This window comes from Scyliorhinus torazame, chromosome 5 (assembly GCF_047496885.1).
Source record: "Scyliorhinus torazame isolate Kashiwa2021f chromosome 5, sScyTor2.1, whole genome shotgun sequence".
Lineage (NCBI taxonomy): Eukaryota > Metazoa > Chordata > Chondrichthyes > Carcharhiniformes > Scyliorhinidae > Scyliorhinus > Scyliorhinus torazame.
The window spans coordinates 257,333,189-257,358,367 of NC_092711.1; the positions used below are offsets into that span (position 1 = coordinate 257,333,189).

The 25,179-nt window shown below is 44.4% G+C and overlaps 1 protein-coding gene across 3 annotated transcripts in view; it reads right to left on the minus strand.

Moving 5' to 3' along the window:
- The window catches only part of mid2 (midline 2), a 306,551-nt gene that overhangs the window by 38,450 nt on the left and 242,922 nt on the right, over positions 1-25,179 (minus strand). For all 3 annotated transcript variants that reach the window (XM_072505416.1, XM_072505417.1, XM_072505415.1), the window contains exons 3-5: positions 19,628-19,723; positions 11,641-11,748; positions 4,866-5,014 (exon numbers count right to left, since the gene is read on the minus strand). In XM_072505416.1, coding sequence (XP_072361517.1) covers positions 4,866-5,014; positions 11,641-11,748; positions 19,628-19,723 — 353 coding nt within the window. The remainder of the gene's footprint in view (positions 1-4,865; positions 5,015-11,640; positions 11,749-19,627; positions 19,724-25,179) is intronic.

The following is a 25,179-nucleotide window of genomic DNA, read 5'->3' on the forward strand; positions in this document are numbered from 1 at the left end:
ATGCAGCGGAGGAGATGACAGGGCCCGTTGATTTTCCAGGAGCAGGGCCATAGATGGCACAGCCTCAGAAGAGTCAATATCAGGCACAGTTACACCGTGGGCAGAACGTCCTGCCTGCTAATGTCAAAGGTCCAGTGCCGGTGAAGACTGCACCTGTCCTCGGAGGACGATGGTGTCTGCTGATGTAAGAGATAGCACCACATGGGCTAGGTCACTTATTGCCTCTGACACTGAAGTTTACTGTCACGCTGAACATCTGTGCCAGTAGCTTGTTTCAGGACTGCATGGGTTACCTTTGTGGCCTAACCCAGTCAGCCACACAAAAGTGCATAAAAGGGATCACAGATGTGGTATTTGCGAGGGGCCACATGCACATCAACTTGGACTGGGACAAGGCGTGCCAGGACAGCAGTGCTATGGGTTTTGCTCACATAGCAGGCATGTCCCACGTGCAGGGTGTCACCAACTGTACCCTATGTGGCTCTGTAGCGGGGCAAGGGTCTGGACCAGGAGGAGATGGAGGAGCGCCAATCTCCTCAGATGAGGAGGATGTCGAGGAGGGCAGCAAGTTGCAACCTTCGGAGGAGGCGGAGGAAGGACCTCGGGCGATGTCCAGTGCTCACATGGGACACAGGGCCTTCATTGCCCCTTGGTTTAGGGATAACCATGACTAGGATGCGAAGAACTCATCCACCATAGAGTCAGACATCTAATCTCTACTGTGGTGCCTGCGGGAAATCATGGTGATGGTGGTTGCACCAATGGGCAGGGTGCTAAAGCGACTGGCTGGTTGCCGCATGAAAATGATGATGACTTGCAGTGAGGACTGAGCAATGCGCCTCTTATCCTCTGTGAAATGCCTGACTCCTGCCCGACAAAGAGCTGAAACTGACCGGTCACTGAACCAGGTGATCGAGGGGCCCAGAGCGTCTGATTGGCGTTTCTCAGCTGCTACTGCCTCCTTCTAGGTTAGGGATCCTGGTGTGATCTCCGCCTATTGATGAGGTGGAAAGACTCTCACATGTTTTCCACGCTTAGCATTCTCATATCTAGAGAATGCCAGCAGACATAAGAGGCATGGGGGAGGTTGCGGGTGGTGGGGGCGGGTCAGAGCACTGCCATTGTCACATTCTACAGGAATGAAGTGTTGCATTTGTGGAGCATGGCACCATGGCATCATGGAGGATCTGTATCGGTGAACAGAGTTATTTTTATCATAAGTGCGGTTTCCAGTGATAACTTACCTCCACTAGTGCCCAAGTTCACGCATGCTCACTAGGTGGCAATCATTTCTTACTCTTCCTCGGCCTCTCACTACATCTAGGTGTCTCCCCAGGATCTACAGCGGAGGTTGAGGCGACCTGCTGACTTCCACACCCTGTTGCCTGAGATAACTGTGCCGGGCGTCCCCTGGGAGGGCCTGGACATTGCAGGGTCTGCTTTCAGACAGCATGCGTGTTGCAGTGCTTCCTTCCTCAATGTGCGGCCAGTGTGTCCCTCACAGGGAGGTTGTTGTCAAATGGGCTGGAGCCCCTGAAAGTCGCCCGGTTGTGAGCCGTGAGCTGCGCTCCTACCAATCCTCATTATTATGTCCGGGGACTCTTGGGCTCTTTAATGGTATGGAAGGACAGCTGGAGTGAAATTCGGAAGCCCTGCTATCCTCTGGCACTGATACTCATAGATTCCACTAGTGTCTGCACCATACAGTTGAAGCCACACACAGTGGAGCACATGCCCTCAGCCATGGAGGTCATGAGCTGAATCATGGAGTGGCCAACCCCCGCCAAGGTCTCCACTGTGGAAACCACCCTCGCAGTGTTGGCCTAGTTGCATTGGAGTAACGGCACTATCTCCTCAGACAGAAGATGATGGAGCTCCTCCAGTTGGCCTTGCAGTCCGAGGAAGGATGCTGTCATCTCTTCCTGATTCTCGCGACTCTGCCTTTGTAACCCCAGCAGCTCTGTGACAACCAAACCCAGGGGTACGTCATCAGTCAGGGGCTCAGCTGAGTTCTGGCATCCCTCCGAGTGCTGGATCCTTGGGACGTTCCTTCCTCTGCCTGAAGTGGATCTTCAGCTTGAGGTGCCCACCAATGAGTGACCCAGAAGCCTGGGTACTAGTTAATCCAACAAGGTGTGAGGATCTGCGCTGGTGGAGGGTGCGGGTGACAGATGTGACACCTCCTCGATGCTGGTCTGTGTGATGTCTCCCTCGGAGCTGCTCTGGTCTGTGTTCTCCAGAGGGTGACCAGATGGCCCGCGTTATCGACTGATTGGCCTACAAGGGAAGCGAGATGTCATTAGTGCATCACAGGGGCAGAATTATGTGAGAAAGTTAACTGACATGATGCTTGGACTATGGCTGCATGTGTTGAGGGGTCTCACTTTTTTCTTTTACCCCCATCTTGCACTCTGAACATGTGCTATCTCCTCAAAGGGCATTAGGGTTCTCAGCTCAGGCATGACTCTGGCAGGCTGTGGCCACTTATGCCGGTCGTACTCGAGTTTGTCCTGCAATGAGACAGATGGGGAGAGTGTAGGCGGGAGTCCTGCCCTGTCAGATGTTGATGAAGTCTGGCAGGTGTTGCAGGGGAGTAGGAATGGGGACGTGAGGAGTAGTTCATCTACTGGGGGAACCATGGGGAGTGATGGGGGAAGGCAGCATGTTGGGACCCTGTGAGGTGGTTGGGTGAGAGGTTTGGAGGTTTGATGGGTGTGTGAAAGATGCTGTGCGAGATATGAGGAGGCAGACTTACTCTGGTGGCACAAAGGTGGTCATTTATTTTCTTCTGGCAATGTAGCCCCAGTCTCTTATGGAGCCAGCTGGCACTCACAACCGGAGCCATAGTCTCCCATGCGGGGTTGGTGACCGTTCTTGCTGACATCTGTGCGATCGCGGGTAGATGATGTCATGTCTGCTCAACACCATCCAGACGTTTAGTGAGGGCTCCTTCTGTAAATTATGCTACTGTCCTCCTGACAGGCCCCCCCCCCGGGGTCTGGATTTTGAATATGTGTTGGGGAGGCGTTCAAAAGGAGCGCCCCACTGATTGCAGAGATTCTCCGATTCTGTGGCTATGTCCGGAGGATGCGTCTGGTCGTACGACCAAAACGTCAGCGCTGCCTCCACATCAATGCTCTGCCCAGTGGGGGGCTAGCAGACGCGCTACGTAAAGCCCCTGCCAGTACGGATGCAGAATGGTCAGGACGGTGGTTGCACATGCCCAGGGCAGCGGCGCACAGTACAACACGGCGCCGGCCGCACAGACCCGGCCTACCAAAACCTGCCCCCCTGTAACACCCTCACCAACCGCAGACCACCCCCTACCAGTTCTCCCAGCTCCCGTCGAAGCTCCCCCCCCCCACCCCCCGCCAGCAGAACTGCTCCCCATCCCCCCCCCTCCCCCCGACTGTGGCGGCGCTGAACATAGTCCATAGCCGCCATACCAGGTTTACGAAAATTGAGAGGACACCCGACCGACGCCGTTGGGAAGTCGGCCCATCGGGGGTGGATCATTTCGGGGATGGCCTCAGGTGACGTCCTGAGGCCGTCCCAATGGCATGCGGCGTACTCCTCGAGTACGCCATTTTTGAGGGGGCAGAGCATCAGGCAAACGGCGCCGACCCCGATTTCGGCATAAAAATGGATTCTCTGTCCATAGCTATTTCAGCATCGGCAATCGTTGAAAACCGCTGTAAATTCTACTGGGACGAGCTAATCAGAGGCAAGACACCATAAGCGTGACATGAAATACCTGGAACACATTGTTTTTAAAGAGTGAATATACTGTGATTTTTCCCCGACGTTGGTGCCGGTGGGATTCTTCCTGGTTTTCTCACCAGGATCAACCACTTTGGAAAAATATTTTTAAAAATTCCACCCGATGACTTTTATGGTAGAACAGCATGTAAACTCACTTTAACAGCTTAAAAATGAGAATGGTCATTTAAATTTGGTACTGAGGAAGTAGGCATTTATGAAATAGAATCTCAACTTGCTTCAGTAGCTTTGACAAGAAAGACCCAAAACTTAGAAAAAATAAAAACATAAGAAATAAACTTGTAGCAGATTCAATCAGGAGCCTCTTTTGTCATAAAATAATTAAATTTTGCTTTGTATTTATTGACAAATTCTTTTTTTTGTGAAATATTTTTGTCCTTAGTATGTATCTGCAATAACTATTAGTCCCTTCTCAAAAATTCCTTCTACTGATCACTTAGAACCCATAAAAACATAGAACATTCTCATACATTCGGTCATCCATTTTATGAAGTTCTAATAGGTGTTTAATATGTAATGTCCCAACTAATGTTTTGTTAAAAATTGAACACTTCAAATTAAGACAACAAAAAGAGCTAAGAAATTTACAATTAAATACACCCCAATGCGTTGCTCTGTATGGATCTGTGCCATTGGAGCGGAATGCCCAAGGATCAAGCTGTGCTCACTGATTGCAGATGGGGTTGGATTAATAATGCTGCAATCAACATTGGTACTCTTTGGCCAGGGAAGGAAAAACTTGGATTTCTGCTCCTCATCATAATCCATTTCTGGAAAGTACTTGCATGTGCCCAGTGGGAGAAGACAAGATTGAGCTCAATTATAACGTATCCCAAGGCCAATTAACCGGCTACTGGTCACACTCCACGCTAACAATGAAGAATGGAACTTGAACAAGGTAATAGAGGGTGAGTGATGCATATGAAACTGCATCCTAACAGGAGTCATCACCCTAAGGAGATGAGCTGAGAAAACTAGAAAGAGGAATTGTCCTTTACAATGTATGGGTAATCATACTTAATACATAGATACAGTTGGCCCATTGAACCAATGAATGATTAATATTTCCAGCAAGTTTGGCCCACCTTTCCGTTACACTTTTGGCTGTTTGCAAAAAGCGGGCATGATCATTCTCCTTCAGGCTGTGTTCCGCTTGACTGATGAGAGACCCTGACCGCTCCAAGCATTGCCGGCAATTTGCTATCTGCTGGGCTAGTTTCCTCAACTTCATAACCTTGGCGAGGAACAGATAAAAAGAAAAGAAATAAATAAACAAGGCTTAGAATTTGAACTGATAGGCTCGGTAATCATGATGTTGCTTTGTATGTTGATTGTTTATGAAAAATGGCTGGAAAGAAAAGGGATGATTGCAAAATTATCGTGGACAAAACTCCAATTCTTTGCACAAATGATTTCCAATTGATGAAAATAACTGGGTGGGAAAAGATGGGCTAACAAGTGCAGAACTAAAATTCCTACCTCCATAGTTTTGACTCCGAATAAACAAAAATGTATCCCTTGCTGGTTTAAATAATAAATACAGGATCCAATGCAGAAGTTAGCCTCCCCTTGATGTTTCGCCCCCGACCGGCCGGGTTCCTGACGGCATTGGTCGCGTGTGGTGGTGGTGGTGGGGGGGAGACGACGACTTTGTCAGGGGCTGGGGGCACTGTTGGGGGGTGGTCCAGGGCGCACAAGCCGACCAAAGGGGGGGCACTATTTTGCAGTCTGGGTCAGCGAGCGGCAGGTTCCATGTTGCACGGAGCGGCCGCTGCTGGCCGCCGGCACGCGCATGCGCAGCTATGGACCCGGCAATTCCCGTGCTGTATCGGCAGCTGGAGCCGAGTGCTCTATCCTGCCTTGATGCTGGCCCCCAGCCAAACGGAAGATCGGTGGCCGTTATACGCCTTTTTTCTATTGTAAAATGCCACTGTTCCACGCCGGCATGGAGGCATAGCCTCAAAATTGGAGAATTCAGCCCCATGTCTAAGCCCTATTGAGAATGTGGCACTCTCCTGACTTCTTGGTTTGCCAGCCCATGCCTATTCTAGGCTGCCCTCCTCAAGCCGAAAATCCAATGTCTGGGCTGTTATTTTCATAGGTTAATTGTGCAGAGCTGGGAATTCTCCCATCTCAGCGCATCTGACCTGGGAATGAAAATCTGGCCCAAAGTCTCTGAAACCAAAGATACTGAAGATTTGTCAGAACCAGTATGAGTATCTTTTTAAGCAGATGAGGGGCAATGGAAATGGCAAGGTGGAAAAAAAACACTCCCAAATTTGGTGATCTGCTATGCTGCCAGATTCGATTTCTGATTTTATGGAATTGTCATTAAAAAAAAAACTAATTTGCGGAACGCAGTTGCAGAGAAAGCAACACAAATACACTGCTGAACACAACTGAGGAAAATAAATTCTGCTTAATTGTCTTTAGAGTTCACTGCAGTGGCCATTTTCAAATGCAGTAGTACTTTGAAAACATCACTGCCCTTAAGGGCTACATAATCATTGATTAATATGCTCCAGTAAATGATTGTTGCTCCCTGGAGGATGTTTGGCAAGTCAAAGATAATTTCGCAATAATGTTGAAAAACGGTTTCATTATTGCATTGAACAGACCTTCTATATCATAACCTACAGGATATTTATTTTAATGTGAACCTCTTAAAAAAAATCCACCGTAGAATGTCAGAATCCTGTTTGGAATTCTTAATAGGTAAAATCAAAATTGGAATTATACAACAATACAGGAAAGTATGTTCTGATTAGCTCAGTCTAAAAATGCTAATTGGAGTCCTCTGTGACAGGAAGAGCATTTAAATGAACTGATTATCTAACTCGAGGATCCTTCGCAGTGGATCTGATGAAATATTGGCGTGGCCATAATGTTGGTGGCAATGTTAAGTCCTCATCCACTGTTTTTTGGTGGCATTGCCCATTTCTGCCAGATGGCAAATTCACACCAGTTGTGGTGATATGCCCGATCTCTGATTTGTGCCGAATTAACTAATCTCACCCAACATGAGAAAGGATAAGAGATCTACACCTAACATACTTGCCACTTTTCTTTCAAGAGTGACCTGCTTATATCGAGAAATTTCTGATTTTAACACTGGCATTTTGTTTTATTTCTGGAATGCTTTGAATTCTCCTAATCTTAAATAATGTTATAGTGAATATCGTGAGGAAGTCAAGTGAGATGTGAATGTAACAAATGTATTTACTGCAGAACAGACTCATTTCATTGAGGATTAATTAATGTGATCAAAGGCATTGAATGGTTAACTCTGTCCTGAACGACATTAGGATTACGGCACATGTTTCCCGTGACATCATGGCCAGTGGGGAATAGCTCTGACTTTGTCAGTTCATTTTATTAATAAATAATAATTTCCTGCTTTTCATTCAAAACCGTGGTAAATTTTGCATAATTGTCATGCCTGCTGGAAGAGCGATAACACAGATTTGATGCTCTTCGATTCCAGGACAGGTGCATTTACATTATAGCCTGACGATCAAAGCTGGGATGACCCGAATAAGTAGCTTAGTGGGTAAATATAGATTGAAAACTTCACTAACATTTTCATTGATCTGCTCGTGTACATTGCAAAGTAAGACACAGAGTAGATCTTTTACTTATGCTGGCAAATGCCTTTAAAAAGTGGGGTAATGTTCCTGCTCCCAATCTGGGTGGCACCAAGCCAGTCAGAGCACCCAACTGAGTAAGACTGTAGGCCTTTATAATCTACAAATGAAGGCCCTATGATCGTTGATTGTTATTTTAGGTCAGGACTAGGCGTAACATGCACAGGGCACGCTCCATTCAGGTCCACCTGATGAGGAGCCTAGCAAGTAAATTTACATATGTATCTGTGTGGCCAGGAGGAGGAGCACCCCATTCAGCATGGTCTGCAGGTGGCTTTACTTTGAGGTGGTGCGCTGCCCTAAGAGTCTCATTGTTCTCCTGCAGCCTATTGGCTCTATGCTAACAATGACCAACCTTCAAAATGGAAAAGAGCTCCTGTTTGAGACTATTTTCATCGGTGTAGGTCCAGAATTTCCATGAATATAATTCAGCTATTAAGGTGCGGTTAAAAAAAAATGCAATTTATACCAAATGCTACGCGAGCAGTAATCTGCTTATGTCTTACCAAAACATGTCACATTTCTCATTATTTTACATATATTCATACTCACTCTGCTCAGTAAATCTCAGGGTAAGCCCAAAACAAAACCCAGGGTCAAAGTTCTTTCTTTCAAAGACTGAAATACTCGGTGCAACATTTTAGAATGTGACAGGGATCTCCAATTATTTTTTTGCTTTCATCTTGAAACATCTTTTGAACATGTATTGAAGGTATTAAAGGTGGCAAGCATGGTTTATCTAACACATTTGTTCTGCCCATTTCATCTCTGATTATGTCTATCTACCGAAACAACCCATACACACACTATCTGAAACTCATTCCATTGAACAGCAGGGAGGGGGATGGGATGGTGCCGGTTTGTGTGTGCGTGTGGGGGCGGGGGGAGAATTGTGTAATTTTAAATTATTAACTTATCTGATGCAAAAATTGATTAATGTTTCCAACAGTCTTTCCATTTTACTTCACTGTAACCACAATTAGTATTTTTGAATGTCAATCTAGCCCATAACAGGATTTGGCCAGCTCTGAAATGCCTAAAATGAATTACTTCAGGACAGAGAACAAAAAATGGTGGAGAGCTCCTACATTAGAAGAACAGGCTCAATAACGGGATGCCTTTTAGAGAGAAAACTTCATCATCACCGATTAAAGATGGAACCACATCAAGATATCAGTTAAATTGGGGAGCCTTGCCAGAAGGAGCTCAATCTTCCAAAATTTGGTAACTGTCTCACCATCTCTTTTCAGAAAACAAAGAACAACAAATTCTGATCACCTTAAAAGTAAAATTTAAAACAATATCATTTAAAAGAACCAATAGTAGATATACAATCATTATCACATCGGTAGTCGCATTGGTCCACTAACCTCAGTAAAAAATATGGCTAAGTGCCGAAGAAAGAAATGGAGTCGTTAAAAGAATGGCATTATGATTTTGCCATTGTGACACTCCCCCATCTTAAATGGAACAATACTTCCTCTTTGGTGATTCTTTTTAAATTTTAAAGGCCTCTGTTAAAAATACTGGATGGATGCATGTTGGGCACCTTGGAGAATTAAAAGGATTATAGTCAAACTTATTTGTATCTTAAGCAATAGGCCTCCCTTGATATAGATAGTGATACACATCTGGAGTGTTGACAGACAAATCTCGTCTTCTGATTTGAAAAGTGTTTGTGTAAAAGAAAAACATGAGAGTAATGATGCCAACCATGCGTGACTAAGGTCCACCTTTAGGGGTTTGGGTATAATTATAGGTAGATGATTCATTAACTATAATATGCAAAAGTATTACTTGATAAAGCCAGTTCTTCAAAGAGTTTGGGAACAGTTAAGTCAGTAACTTTTGTTTAAGGGAAATAAACAGATACAACTGCTTACATGCATAGACAAGGCTAGATTCAATGCAGTCCCTCGTGGTGGGACACATGGCAGTTGGACCCACCACTTCCGGTGCGAGGCAATTAAGTTGAAGCCGGGAAGGAACAGGGAAACTTGCCTGCGGGAATTTGACACCAATTAACCCCGAGTCCAACAGAATTTAATCGAGGTTCAGGGATTAAATGTGAATGGCATGGCTTTTGTGCCCCTTCTGAAGCTACCAATGTCTTTGAGGATGGGCCTCTCTTTCAATGGTACTCAGTGTCTGATTGAGAGACCAGGCATTGTGAGACTGGGGGGGGGGGGGGGGTTGTCACTGAAAACCAACACCCTGCTCTTGCCTCCACCCTTCATGCACCACTTTATTCAACCACCTGAGTCCTGGATCCACCAACAATCCCTGTTGAAGACCCTGGAGGACTACGAGCTGCAGCCACTGCTCCTGATGGCACTGCAGCATTGGGGAGCTGCCAGCCTCTGATTGACAGGCAGCTCATGACAGGTGGGGTTTCTGCCCTTAGCGTCCCACCCCTCAGGAAAGTTCTGTCACTAGCCATTTAAGTGGCTGACAGCAATCTCCCCCTCACAAGTGATGCGGATTTCCGACCGGATCTCCAAGCAGTGGGCTGGACATTAAATTGTATCTACTGTCTTCAAATGAGTTGGGGATGGAGAAGTAATGAATGCTTATTGATGACATGTACCTTTGATATAGACAAATTAGAATGTTTACAGGAACATGGTTTTCAATGCCTTTTTAAAGCTGAAAGCTCTTCTGTTCTCTGTTGAGTTGATCACTCAGGCCAATCATTGATAAAGGGCGTGGTCTACCGGCATTGTTGCACCCAACTGGGTGATGCAACACGGCCAATAAATCTTGTAAGCAGCCTCTCGTGAGATTTACAACGCTTGTTACGCCTCGCCGCAAGATCTAACGAGATCTCGCGAGGCGCACCGAACTGCATCCTGCCCTCAAAGGGCGATATCCAGATTTGCATATTCAAGTGAGTTGTTAGTCTTATTTGAACATGTCTATGCTGGAGTTACCCAAGGCACGTGATTGAATACCCCTCTTAAGGACCCCGCTGTGGTGCCATTTAGCTCTGGTTTCCACAAATGTGGACCAGGCATTAGGGCACTTGAGGGGGTCTTCCAGGCAATCGGGGGCCCCCAAGTGGTCTCCCAGGCGATCGGGGGCCCCTGGTCATTGAGCTCTGGGCAGGGTGCATCCTGACACTCTTGATGTCACCCAGGCACCGTGGCACTGCCAGCTGAGCATCATGGCAGTGCCAGAGTTGCACTGTGAGGGTGCCCAGGTGGCACTGCTAGGCTAGCAGTGCCAAGATGTCCTGTGTGCCAGATTACCCGTGCTGGGATCTTACGCCCTGCCCTTATGAGTCGGGGTGCAGGGTAAGGTAGGGGGTGGTTTGAGGACCCCCTAATTGGTAAGTTGGGGGGTTCCGAGGCCGTTTGGGGGGGGGGGGAAATGAGAGATCAGGGCACCAGTTAAAAATGGTGTTCTGGTCTCTTCCTGCACTGGCGAGCTGAGCTCATTTATTGCAGAAAATGAGTCTACGTGTGGCCATTCCGTGGCGTTCCTCGTCGAGACCCGAAAAATAGGCAGAGTCCTGTTTAATAGTGAACACCCGAAAACACCCCACTGAACATGCCCGAGACTGGACTCTGTTTTATTTCTATTAAATCACACCCAAAATCTGATCCATATATTACACTAAGAAGTGTCTTGACTTACTCAATGTGTTATGAATGTTAGAAGGAAGGAGGTTGACTACTAAAAGCCTGGTCTTTGTTTCACTACATTTAAATTAACAACTTACTCAGAGAAGTGCCTACTGTGGTGATATGCATCACTGTAAATACACAAGGGGTTAATGTAGATACACTACAACTAAGTAAACACTAGAGGGAGCACCGGAGATGTCATGACATGCAGACATATAGCTAATGAACACATAAAATAGGACACAACCAATGAACAGTCAAGACACCCAGAGGTGGCATTACCACAAAGGGGCATTACACAACCCATATAACAGGACAGGGCACACATGCTCTGTCTTTTTCCACAAGCGACACTTAGAGAGTAGGACAGGGACAGATCAGAAGCATCACACCCACCACATGGCTGAGAGCAGACTGGTTAGTTAGACTGAGTTACTACAGCAAGATTAGCAGGAGAGTTGAACTCAGAGAACTGTGCTAATGGTTCAATAAATCACATTGAACTTACTTCAAAGTCTGGAGTATCTTTTGGTCAAAGCTGCATCGAGTTGCAGCCTGTGTTATCCCAGAGTACATAACACATCACCTACCTTTCCTTCTTTGATTTTCACAGCAATGATCTGCTTCCTTTGCCTAATAATGTCCATCAGCTCGTCGCATTCTTCTTTTAGTTTGCTCTCTTGTATTGCAGTGTTTACCTGTCAGCAAATATAAATGAAACTGTTACTTCCTATGCTTCAAGATATCACTCACTCTTGGTCTGGTATTCCAGGTCTTAGTGAAAACAGGGAAGTAGATTGAAAACCTATTTGCTTTGGCTATTATTCGCCATTGATGTTACTCTTTAATCTTTTTTTCTATGGGTTTGCGCTGGAAAAATAGCCATGAGGGCTTGATTGTCTTCCACCAATGTCCTTTAGGGAAGGGAATATTCCACTATTACCCAGCCTAACCATCTCTGCATGCATCCTTTCCGAGGAGAGCATAGACCCACAAAAGGTGAGGGAACAGAGGTGTATACAATTGGATGGGCATGGCTTTATGGGCCCTCAACATAGAATTGTGGAATTATTCTTTATTATTTTAGGCCAAACAAGGCCAAGGCACACTTTGAAGAAGAACATGTGAACTAGGAGAAGGAGTAAGCCATATAGTGTCTTGAGCCTGCTCCATCATTCAATATGATGGCTGAACCTTTACAGCACATCCCAAACTCTCTTGACCAAGTTTCCACTGACCTCTGGGACAAAGAACTGCAAAGATTCATAACCCTCAGAGAGGAATTCTCCTTATCTCAGTTACAAATGGCTGACCCATCATCCAGAGATGAAGAACTCTTGTTCTGGACTCTATAACTACAGGAACATTTATCCTTGTCAAACCCTGTACGGCCTTTATACATTTCGATGAAATTATGTCCTATTCATCTAAACTCCAGAGAATATAGACCCATTCTACTCAATCTGTCCTCATTTGCCCAAGTCATCTTAGAAATCAATGTAGCAAACCTGCTTTGCACCTCCTCCAAGGGAAATATATCCTTACTTAGGGACAGATACTAAAACTATACACAGTACTCCAGGTGTGGTCTCACTGAAGCCGTATACAATTGTAACAAGATTTTCTTACTCTTATACTACAATATCCTTGCAATAAAGGCTCATATACCATTTGGTTTTGTCATGGTTTGCTATGCGCATGTCAGAATGACACAGATTTACTAGAATGTTCATTTCTTGTGTACAGATACAAATATAAAGAAAAATTTGAAAAAGTGGGGCTGCTTTTATTGGAACATAAACTGTGGGTGATTTGATAACGATGTTTCTATGCAGATATCAGACAGCTTCCAGTTGTTAATGGGTATAGAATCAGGGGTATGGATGCTGCAGAAAGTTTTTTAAATCCAGAGGATAGTGAAGCATTGCTGGAATTTGTGAACGAAGCAGAAAAGTAGACTGTCTTGGGATCCAGCCCAGGACTCCGAGATACTGTATGGGAAGAGACTAACATTCTTTGTAATTTTTAATGTTTCCTCTTCACCCATTAATTGACAACTGTCTGGAATATGTTAAGGATGAGATAGAGAAAGAAAGTCGGAGATTCTATTCTGGTAATTGTACCATGGCCCCTACTGGAATTGCTGTGTGTTCATTGTCTCAGAATTGGACCTTGTTCTGAACATTCCATCAAAATCCCTGTCTGGGACAACACTTGAGCAAGGTTACAGAAACTATACTGTAGTGGAAAATTACCCTGGAATAACTCCGCCTTTTGCCAGGAAGAAGGGAGATCAGAGGAGAAAAGGAAAGTTAGTATTTATTGAGGTTTTGGGATGTCTAATTTTTCACTCTCCTCAAAACAAAACCTCTCATTATAGCACCTTTTATTTCTTATTCAAAAAACTAATGTCTTCAGAAAGTAAGGATCATGATAAAATTGACAGGGGAGATGACTTGTGTATCTTTTTTTGACAATGATACCATCATGATTTCTTGTGTTGTAGAGAGAGAAAAGCAAAATGCCATTCACTTTCCTCTGAAGATTATGCCCTTTTAAAAAGACTGCCTGAGGATTGCTCATTCATAGTTCCAGTTGCAGCTGTATAAATGCCTGCTGAGTTAGGGTCGAAATGGAGGCTGACATAATTGGGCAAGCCTCAACTGGGCCTCAGATGTATTGCCTTGGAGAAGGGGAGGGATGGATACTGGCCATGCACTATTCGCTAAAGCAGCGAGACATTTAGGAGCAATGCCACAGAAATATAACCCACAAATAAGGAATTATGAGCCTTGTAGGTAGTCCAACAGAAAATAACTTGTATGTTTCAAATGTCTAGCTAAATAATTCTACATGTGTACACAATGAAACAGGAGAAGCAATTGTTTTCATTGATCGAAATTAATCGTGGAACTAGTGAAGTGGTTGAGAAGTGGTCATATTTTCAGACGAGCATTAAAAAGGCCACAGGCTGCACTCGGTGAGCATCAGAACAAATATATTTCGAAAACTTAAACAGCTAGGCTATAAACTTCAACAATCCAATTTATCTTGTGAACTCTTTCCAGAGGTAATGGCCCTGTCAGGGTTATTTATGGCAGTTACAGAAAAATAAAGGTAGCCTCATTTATCCATTCTGGAAACTCCAACGAGTTGCTCACCTTTCTAATTCTTTTCACGATCTTTGTGCTTGTCTGTCAAATGTGGGGGGTTTTCCCCCCAAAGGCCTTTTTCCTCACAGAAGGAAATGTTTGACATTATTTTTATTCTGGGAATGAGAAGATCAGATTGGTAATGCTGTGACACATCTGGACCATGGGTTAACTTCACTGCTGTTTTCTATCCAGTGGATAAAACTGAAGAGGGAAATTAATAGATTTAAGGCAGAGAAATTGAAAAGGATGATGACATCAGAGAAATGATTCTGATGTATGAAATAGAATAGAGTATGACATTTGACCTTTCAAACTGACCAGTAGGATTATAATTATCTATTTTGATCTGCCTCATTACTATGTGCAAAATTCTCCCAACTCCCAGCTAGCAAGTTCAATGGCAGGTGGGCAGGGGAGGGGAGGGGAGCAGAATTCAACAGGAGGTCCAAAAATCAGTTTGACATCGGCTGAATTTAGCGCAAGATTTTCCATTGTTTCCTGCTAATCGGGAAAACAGCTGGAGGCCAGCATGAAACTGATGTACATCCTGCTAATGGATTGCAATTGAAGCCCAGGCCAGCCATGTCCAATTAGGAAACACGCTAATGCAAAACATGTCTGGAACAACGTGGCATGCAGACATCTGGGCGGCCTCTGAATGAAAGCTGCCAGAAACCCTAGGTCCTGGAATACCACTGCAGTGGGTGGGGTGGGGATCATCGAGAGGGAGATATTTCAGTTTCAGTGTCCTGGAGAAGCATATTCCTGGAGATCCGCCTTCATTTTCAGGAGGTCCATCTTCCTTCTTCAATAGTGGTCCGTGAATTTGGGTGCCTTTTCAAGATGGTGCCGCAATAGGACAGCAGTCTATGTGCCTTCAGGGCCTGCCCCATCACAGAATACGGTGCAAAACAGCCAGTTGCATAATTAATAAAATGGTGGCCCGAAGATTTGGGGTGCTTTCCTGCCAGCCTCCGCAGTGGGAAACATTTTCCCCTTCCCACCACCTACCATGGAACTTAGTCCCAGATGGTTTTTCAAGTCACTCACCTCCCTGACTTGGAAATATATCGCCATTACTTCACTATCGCTGGGACAAAGTCCTGGAGATCCCTCCCTAACAGCACAGTGGGTGTACCTGTGCCTCAAGGACTGCAGCGGTTCAAGAAGGCAGCTCACCACCACCACCTTCTGAAGGGCAACTAGGGATGGGCAATAAATGCTGGCCTAACCAGCAACGCCCACATCCCGTAAATTAATTTAAGAAAATTAGAGAATTCTGCCCTATGTTTCTATATCATTCTGGGTTTTTTAAAATCCTGAGGTCATATTTAGTGTGGTCAGGTAAAGGGTGAAGCTTTCTGAACAGGTTTAAACATTGTCCAATCTTGTGTGGTATGGATTTAAGGCAAATCAGCCGTGGCACTGATCACTGAGCACTCTCAGCCAGCAGAGGGAGACTAGACTTTCATCACAACCTGATTGAATTCAATCCAAGATACTGGCATGCATTTATCAATAAAGCCACTATTTCCTGGACAATAATTCATAAGTAAAGAGATTATGAGTTACACCTCAAGCATTTATATGAAGCTCAATGACTTTACATGGAATGGTGCCGAAAGTGCAGCTTGTACAACACCCTTTATCAGCTCAGGATACAATGGTCTGTGTCCCACAGCTAAGTTACTGTCAGGAGTTGCACAGACAGTGATTTTAGGCCTTTCAGAGACTGCACTACAGTTTCGGATTGAGTTCGTACCTGTTCAATATGCTTTTGGAGACACCAAATTACCAACAGGCATGACTTTGTTTTTAATCAGAAACCCCCTTGTATTCAGCTCAGCAAGGCAGCAGTGCCTCTCTGCAACTAAACAATTGATAAGGGTTTTGCAAAGAAGGAGGAGGGTGTCGTGTAGAGAAGCCAAGCAAGGTGCTGCGTCCAGTCTTAATGCATTTTAAAATAAAGTGACTAATGCCCATGACATTTGAAATTTTTGAAGGTGTGGTCAGATGTGTAGGTGAGAGATCCAAGAACAAGTACTTCAAGTCTTCTTGAAGGGTGACTAAGTCACACAATGAATTCCACCTTTGAAAAACATGCATACGATATTGGCATTGACAGTGTAAAAGTGAGAATTTGGAATTGATGTCTATAAATAGCAAGTGCTATTCATTTTAGATCAAGTAATCTGGGCTGTATTTTCACATGTTTTTTGTGGACAGGCGCCTGACCAGAGAGTCTTGTGCTAAATCGCACAAGACGTCGTCGAACGCTCATCCCGACCTTATTGCACACTTGCGCGACATTTGGCTTGGTGGGCACACTCGGGATTCGGAAGCGTGGTCACTGACAACTAAGTGGGCAATTAAGCCCTTGAAGAAGTCAATTAAAAGTAATTTTACATGGCCGTCCATTTTATAGTTGATGAGTGGGTCTATTGGCCACACAACTTTTACATTTTCGCTTCAACCTGAATTAAGGGTTGGATGAAAAGCCTGGGATGCAATGTGATTAAAAAAAACATCTGGGGACTGACGTTTTTTGAGATCTGGGGCGAAATTCTCCGGAAACGGCGCGATGTCCGCCGACTGGCGCCCAAAACAGCGCAAATCAGACAGGCATCGTGCCGCCCCAAAGGTGCGTAATGCTCCGCATCTTTGGGGGCCGAGCCCCAACCTTGAGGGGCTAGGTCGGCGCCGGACGAATTTCCGCCCCGCCAGCTGGCGGAAAAGGCCTTTGGTGCCCCGCCAGCTGGCGCGGAAATGACATCTCCGGGCAGCGCACGCGCGGGAGCGTCAGCAGCCGCTGACGGCATTCCCGCACATGCGCAGTGGAGGGAGTCTCTTCCGCCTCCGCCATGGTGGAGACCGTGGCGGAGGGGGAAGGGAAAGAGTGCCCCCACGGCACAGTCCCGCCCGCCGATCGGTGGGCCCCGATCGTGGGCCAGCCAGCGTGGGGGCACCCCCCGGGGCCAGATCGGCCCGCGCCCCCCCCAGGACCCGCCCGCGCCGCCTTGTCCCGCCGGTAAGATAGGTGGTTTAATTTACGCCGGCGGGACAGGCATTTTAGTGGCGGGACTTCGGCCCATCCGGGCCGGAGAATCGAGCGGGGGGGGGCCCGCTAACCGGCGCGGCGCGATTCCCGCCCCCGCCGAATATCCGGTGCCGGAGACTTCGGCAACCGGCGGGGGCGGGATTCACGCCAGCCCCCGGCGATTCTCCGACCCGGCGGGGGGGTCGGAGAGTCTTGCCCCTGCTGTCAGGTGTTTGACTGTGCTGCATTGAAACAGTTTGCTGCATTTTCTTCATCACTTTTAATTTGTAAACATCTGTAGCTGTCTGCCTTTTGGGAGCCCAATGGAAGTGCTATCCCAAGCCTTCCTTTTCTCAATGCCCGCTCTCTTCCCGCACACCTCGGCAGTGCCAAGCCTCAGTGCGTGTTTCACATTGGCTAGCCATTAATTGGCCGGCCAGCCAGTGTGAAATCCCGTTCTGGAGCAAATCGCAGCCAACAGTATATTTCACGTCTACTTCCAGCCCTGCCGATTGTACACTCCCGATGAGTGCAAAATTCAGGCCTTGCTGTGATAGTACGTGAAACACTGATGTAGCAAGAAGGGGAGAAGGAGTTACATTAATTTATTGAGTTCTTTATTGATGAAGCATTGACCAGTTGAATCAATGAAAAATGAAAATATTTTTGTGTGCTTCTTCATAGGTTTCTAAAGCAATTTATATTCAGTAAGTTATTTTGAAGTGTAGTGAGCAGTTCCAAGTGTGCAGATTTGAACAAGCAAGAGGAAGTATGAACTTTGTAGATTCATCTGGATAGCCAGGGTACCACTTTGGAGAGGTAAGACACATTGGGAGAGGAAGGGTGTTCTTTGAGAGAGATAAGGCATCCTTTGAGAATGTTAAAGGATACTTGATTGTGCATAAACACTGCATAAACTCATTGGAACGGTCAGGCTGTCAAGGAACTGTCAAGCTGTCAAAGAAATTTAAGGAATTGTCAAAGGATACCAGGTGAGTTGGCACGGAGGGGGTAAGGATAAAGGGTTGTGGGGAATTGGTTGGTATTAAGTTTGCTTGGAGACTATAGAATGTCAAAGGGATGCGGGGGGAATTTGAGGGGCATAGAAGGTATAAGGGGTAATGAGGGTGGGTAGCGATGCTTGGGTTGGCTTAAGGGGTATCAGAGACTATGGTGGGAGTGTGAGGGGCATGAGATGCCATAGGTTGGCATGGATGGTGTATGGAGAGTGTGTATTGGGTGGGGGAATGAGAACTTTTGGTTTTTTAAAAAAAATATTTTATTCACCACAGTTCTGGAACAGAGGTAGGCCTTCTGCCAGCCTTGCTCAGCACCTGGGAACCACGGCACCCATACCAGGGGATGGCCGGGCCTGATTTTTAGTCCAGCCATTCGCACCCCACCCCCTCGTAACAAAAAACAGGCCAACAGGGTGGCCATTTTTAAAGGCTCGGAACACAGAGCTGGGAATTCTCCCATCTCTTCTCACTCAACTTGGGAGTGAATATCTGGGTCAGGAAATTTCTTATGCTTTCTTTGTGAGGTAATTATAAACAAGGCATTACATATCAGACATTGTATTTGGAACAGTTTATTACTTGTACTTATTATAGTACCTCTAAGTGCATTGTACAGCCCAAACCTTTCAAAATTGCTTTTTTGAAGACTAGTGCTTCTCTGCAAGTTTCTAATAAGTTACTTAATTATTTGAAAACAATTGTTTTCCAAACAGCACTACCAACCTTCCACATGGAGCATCAACTTCTAATCATCAGCTAAATTGAGAAGCCATCTCTGAACTTGGCAATCATCGTCCCCTCTATAAATTCACTCAACATAACATCATTTGTTATAAAAGTATGGGTGGTTCATTTAATCTCCTAGAAACCTCATTAACTAGTTAGCAATAAATCTCTTTCTTCAGGAAGATCTGGACCTCCAGTTGAGACTTAATTCTCTGCCAGAAGTGAAAACGAATAACACCCTCTAAACTAATACGGAAACAAACCATCAATCAATAATTTATTAAAGGCCTAATGATTACAGTTTTCCAATAGTTCATTTGGCTGGACAGCTGGTTCGTAGTGCAGAGTGATGTCAACAGCGCCGGATAAATTCCCATGCCGGCTGAAATTATCCATGAAGGTCCTCCCTTCTCAACCTTGCCCCTCACCTGTAGTGTGGTGCCCCTCAGGTTAAATCACCACCAGTCAGCTCTTAAAAGGGAGAGCACCCTATAGTCCACTATGGACTCATTTGTTTTGGCATATACATTTACTGTTGTCGAGCATGCTGCAGTAAAATTCCACGACTCGATTGTTTCCACTCATTTGTGCCTCAGTTATGTTCATTAAGTAGCTTGCTAGCAGAAGAAAAAAAACTCACCTCCACCTGTTGGCAGATTTGAATGAGTCTGCCCATCTGTGACTCCAGCTCAGTATTCCTCTTCACTAGACTTGTAAGGTTAGCCTGCAGTGCTTGCTGTGATGAGACAAGAATTAATCATGTGAGTTTTCAGGTGCTGATGCCTCCTTCCATATTAGCTTTTTTAATGCTCATTAAGTTGGAGGGTCTAGCCATACAAATTCTGGCATGTTGGGTCACCATTAAAAAAAATCTACATCAAATAAAACCTGCAAAATGAATCTACCTTTCTTCCAAATAACGTAGGCTAGCCCAAACTCAGGTGAATGTCCCTCCATCTGTACCAATCTCACATATCCACTGATAGACTGTTAAAAAGATCATGGTGTGCATTGGATTCATGTTCACCAGAAACTGGCTCAAAATGACCCAAACCCATTTGACGTAAGAACATTAGAACAGCAGAGAAAATGTATTCACATCAATCTGGGCCAGATTCCACAAAGGTTCCAGAGTTGAAAGGAGACTGTGTCATGTGAGGGTACCTTTAAGACATGGATGTTTAAGCAATGTACCTTTCAGAAAACAGTGATGTCAGAGAGTGGGTGGAGCTCAGCTCAGTTCAGCCATTTTGCAGTTTAGTTTTGCAGTTTGGAGGAAAAAGTGCCTGGCTGGTTTTGCTGAGAGCAGTTTAAAAGTGCCTGGCTGTTTTGCTGTGAGCTGGTTAAAAGGAGAAAGCCAGTTTGAGTCAGCAGCTTGAGAAGTTCTGGTTTGCTGTGAGTTGCTTGAAGGGAGAAAGCCAGTTGGAAAAAGCAGTTTGTGTGTTTCTGTGGGTGTCCAGAGAGCTGCAGGAAGAAAGGAAGGTGCTGGGGCTGAAGTCAACCAAGCTAATATATCTCTGCCATTCTACAGAAAAAATATATATCCTTTAACCTGATGTGATACTGTTTAAAGGTGTTAAGTCTCTTGGAAGTTTGAAGGAACATTTTGAGGAATTATTTACTGTTGCAATATTTTCTGAGTTATCTTTGAAGTAAGGGGTGTTAAGAGATCCAATGTTTATTTAAGATGTTAAGTTGAGTTCATGGAATAAACAGTGTTTTATGTTTAAAAATCCACGTGTCCATAATTGTAATCCCATACCTAGGGAAAAAGCTGTGTGCTAGGAAAAGCAACAAATCCACTAAAGGGAGAGGTTGGTTGAACTCCATGATACATTTTGGGGTTCTGAAAACGCCTCGCCCATAACAATTGCCTAAGCTGTGATCACCCAATCTATGCACAACTTAGATTTTACTTAAACTTCAAATCCAAAGAAGTAAAATGTAGCATGTTAAATCCCAATGCCTTCTGCCATTAATTTCTTTTTTTAGTCATGTAGAGGAATCTTTCAAAAATAAATCTTTTATGCAGCTTTAATAGAAATGTACAAATATAGAAAGTAGGAGCAGGAGTAGGCCAATCGGCCCTTTGAGCCCGCTCATTATGATCATGGCTGATCATCAAACTTAATAGCCTAATCCCACTTTCCCTTTCACCACTGACTCCTTCTTCAAAATACATGTTTGACTTTAACTACTCTGTGGCAGCGAATTCCACAGGCTCACCACTCTCTGGGTGAAGAAGTTTCTCCTCATCTCAATCCTAAATAGTCCACCCCATATCTTTAGTCTGTGACTCCTGGTTCCGGACTCCCCCACCATCGGGAACATCCTTCCTGCATCTAGTCCTGTTAGAATTTTATATGAGATCACCCCTCATTCTTCTGAACTACAGCAAATATAATCCTAATTGACTCAATCTCTCCTCATATGTCAATCCCTCTATCCCAGGAATCAGTCTGGTAAACCTTTGCTGCACTTGATCTAGAGCAAGAACATCCTTCCTCAGATATGGAGACCAAATGACCATCAGCTCACTTTTATTCAATTAGTTTATGGAGAATAATGGATGGTGGAGGGGAATTATAGGAATATATCCCATCGAATGTTGGTGTAGTCACCACACAAATGAGTGACGCATCTCTTTATCCTCTAGCTTGAGTTATATTTTACTTGTTAGCTATCTGGGGGATTTGATCAACTGTACTCAACATAATAATTTGCTTTTATATTATTGTGCCATTCATAGATTTTGAGACTATAATGAGCAATAGACTATAGTGAGCAATAGAAAATAACATCACAGATGTAACATATCAACCAGATGCAGAAAGCAGAATGGTGGCAGAACAGAGTGCATCGCAAACAAGACTGCAAACATTGGGAATTTGATACAGTGGGGAACGGAGGTGTAAATTTTGCTTTCAATAGCTGTAGTGGTTTGTATTACAGGTGAACATTTAATCTACTTATAATTTAAACAAGATCAAATAATTGGTTAAAAGATTAAAATCTATTAGTTAAGTGAAAATAGAGCTGGAGAGAACGCCCATGGATCTAAGCGGAGGAGGCAGTGTATTTCTGACAAATCCAGGAACAATCATGGAGTGACATACAAACATATGAATTGGGAGCAGGAATAGTCCACTTGGCCCCTCCAGCCTTAATGGCTGATTTGATTGTAACCTCAACTCCACATTTCTGCCTACTCCCAATAACCTTTCACCCTCCTCAGTTATCAAGAATGTATCTATTTCTGCTTTTAAAATATTCAAAGACTCTACTTCCACTGCATTTTAAGGAGACAACCTTTAAGAGACAAAAATTCTCCTCATCTCGGTCTTAAACGGGCACACCCTTATTTTTAAACAGTGGCCCTTAGTTCTAGATTCTCATAAAAGAGGAAACATCCTTTCCACACCCACCCTATCAAGACCTTACAGGACAGCAAATTGGTGATATTATTTTATTCTTTAAGTTATGACAGTGGTAAAGCTACGAACTTCATTCAGTAGCCCAATAAATTGAGTCATGACAGGGCACTTTAATCTTGTCAAACGCTCATCCTGTCCCATGTGGGAACTCCAGGACTCCCTGGACAGCCATATGTTTTGCCACCATTCACTCATCAGTTTGAGCAGCTCAAGCAGCAACTGTCATCACTGTGGTGCATCTGTGAGGCTGAGAGCTATGTGGATCGCACATTCCAGGAGATGGTAACCTTACATCATAAAGAGTGGCCAGGAGAGAGGAATTTCTGACCACCAGTCTAGGAGGCCCAGGCAGGTCTTGCTCTCTAACTGGAATTAGTTCTGAATACTGGTGAGGATAATAATTCCTTTGTGGAGTACAGTCAGAGCCAAAGCCACAGCAGTATGGGTGACTCAACTATACAGGAGGACTGGAGGGATTTCAGGAAAATAATAGTGGCAGATTACTCAATAGTAAAAGAACATATAGGTGTTTCTGTAGCTTCAGATTTGAATCCAGGGTGATCTGTTGCCTCCCGAAGGTCAAGGATGTCATTCAGTAGTTAACAACATTCTGAGGGGAAGGATGAAAAGTCAGAGGTCATGGCTCATATTGGCACCAATGACATAATAGAAAGAAGGCTGAAGACCTGCATGCAGATTTGAAAAGGTTAGAAAATAAAATAAATAGCAGGGCCTTAATGATAGTAATCTCCATATTACTCCCAGTGCCACACACATTAAGTACAGAAATACAATACAGCAGATGAATGCATGGCTAAAGAGATGGTAGAGTTAGATAGTAATGGACGGGTCGGCTGGGCAGAAAAGTCACCAGTGGAATTCAATCCAGAGGATTGTGAGGGAATGCACTTGGAGGGGGGTGACGAACAAACCAGAGAGCACAGAATAAATGACAGCAATCTGAGAAGTATAGAGGAGCAAGGGAATCTTAAAGTGCTTGTCCATAAATTCTTTATTGGAGCAGGGGAGGTAAATATGGCGATTAAGTTTGTTTACGGGATACTTCTTTTTAATAGCAGAAGCAAAGAATATAAGAGCAATGAGGCTTTTCTCGAACTGTGCAGAATACCAGTTTGGTCGCAACTAGAGTACTGCATACAGTTTTGATCACCGCATTACAGGAACAAGTTAACTGTATTAGAGAACATTAAAAGCAGATTTAGAGGTTGTCACTAGGAACGGAAAATTTTAGCTCTAAGGATAGGATTGAGTTGTAAGTCAGAGGGTAGATTTAATTGAAATGCATAAAATCATAAGGAACATGGATAGAGTATTGATTAGCAGAAGGATTAGAGGGGGGTTAAGGAGAATCTTTTCCTCCCGAGGGTGTTGGGGGCCTGGAACACACTGTCTGAAAGAGTGGGAGAGAGACAAAGCCGCATCACATTTAAAAAGAACTGGGATATGCCGTTGAAGTATCACATCCTATAGGGCTACACAACAAGAGCTAGATAGTGACATGAGGCTGGATAGCTCTTTTTCAGCCAACACAGTCACTATGGGACGAATGGCTCCCTTCTGTGTTGTAAATATTCAATGGGCTGGAATATATACACCGGACAAGCTCCCGTATAGTGTGGTGCGAGCCTAATTCCGCTTGGCTGGATTGCGGGGCTTGAATATTTCGGGTGACAGTTCTTTCATTAGTATGAAGTGAGATTTCCGTTTGTCTCAAAGTGTAGATCCTTGTAGAGCTGCCGGTCATTTGGAGGCCAGTAGCTCTTTGCCACAACAGGGTCGGTGGCCACTTCCAGTATTGCAGGAGGCAGGGGGAGAAGCATAACCATGGATGTCTCCAAACCCAGGTAACTCCCAAACTGGTAGGGTGAGGGTAGCGGGCCAGTGCTGAGCCCGCCGTCAATGGTACGGTGCAATCATTTATAGTCAGTCTACCTATATTCATATCTGTGGGCGGTCAGTAAAATTCAGCCCTATGTTTATGTGTTTGCAAGGACATTTTGAGCAACTACTGAGAGCTCAATACATATTGAATTAGATTCCTATACTATACTGTTAATGGGCTAAAAGCCACTCACTAATTCCAACACAATATTCTCTCATTATTGCATTGAAGTACCAGCTGAGCTTTTCTGGTTTATATGATCTAAACAATTTATTTGTACACTGAGGATTGTGTACAAACTGATTTTCACCTTTTACCTATCTTCAATACCGAGGTGCATTTCCTCATACCAGCAATGGAGATAGAAATGCAGTTTATTTTGTACACAAGTTTTGAGTTTAATTCAGAATAACACATTATGCACATAAGTTTGACACAAATAATGACATGATTCTTACAAATTGATCACATTATCTCGCATATTTTGGATATGTCAGAAACAGTGAAGGGAAAGTATTCATTTTGAGTTATTGGGTAATAAAACAGCTGGCAAAGGAGATCATCTGGAATGCTGATCTTGCAATATACAGTGTCATGCAGTCCTCATTTCAGCAAAAAATATGATTAAACATGATTGAATTGAATGTGACTTATTAAAAATCAATAAGCACTAGTTTGAGATGCAAACCATGACTTGTTTGTTTTCACCTTCCAAAACCAGTAACATTTAGCATTGGTCCTAACATAAAGTAAATATCGTTCTACCTGTCTCTTTAAATCTGTTTACAGGTTTGTCTTGTCATTGGATTAGTACCAGATGCTGAAGAGAAAATTGCATTTGCAATTCTATGCTTT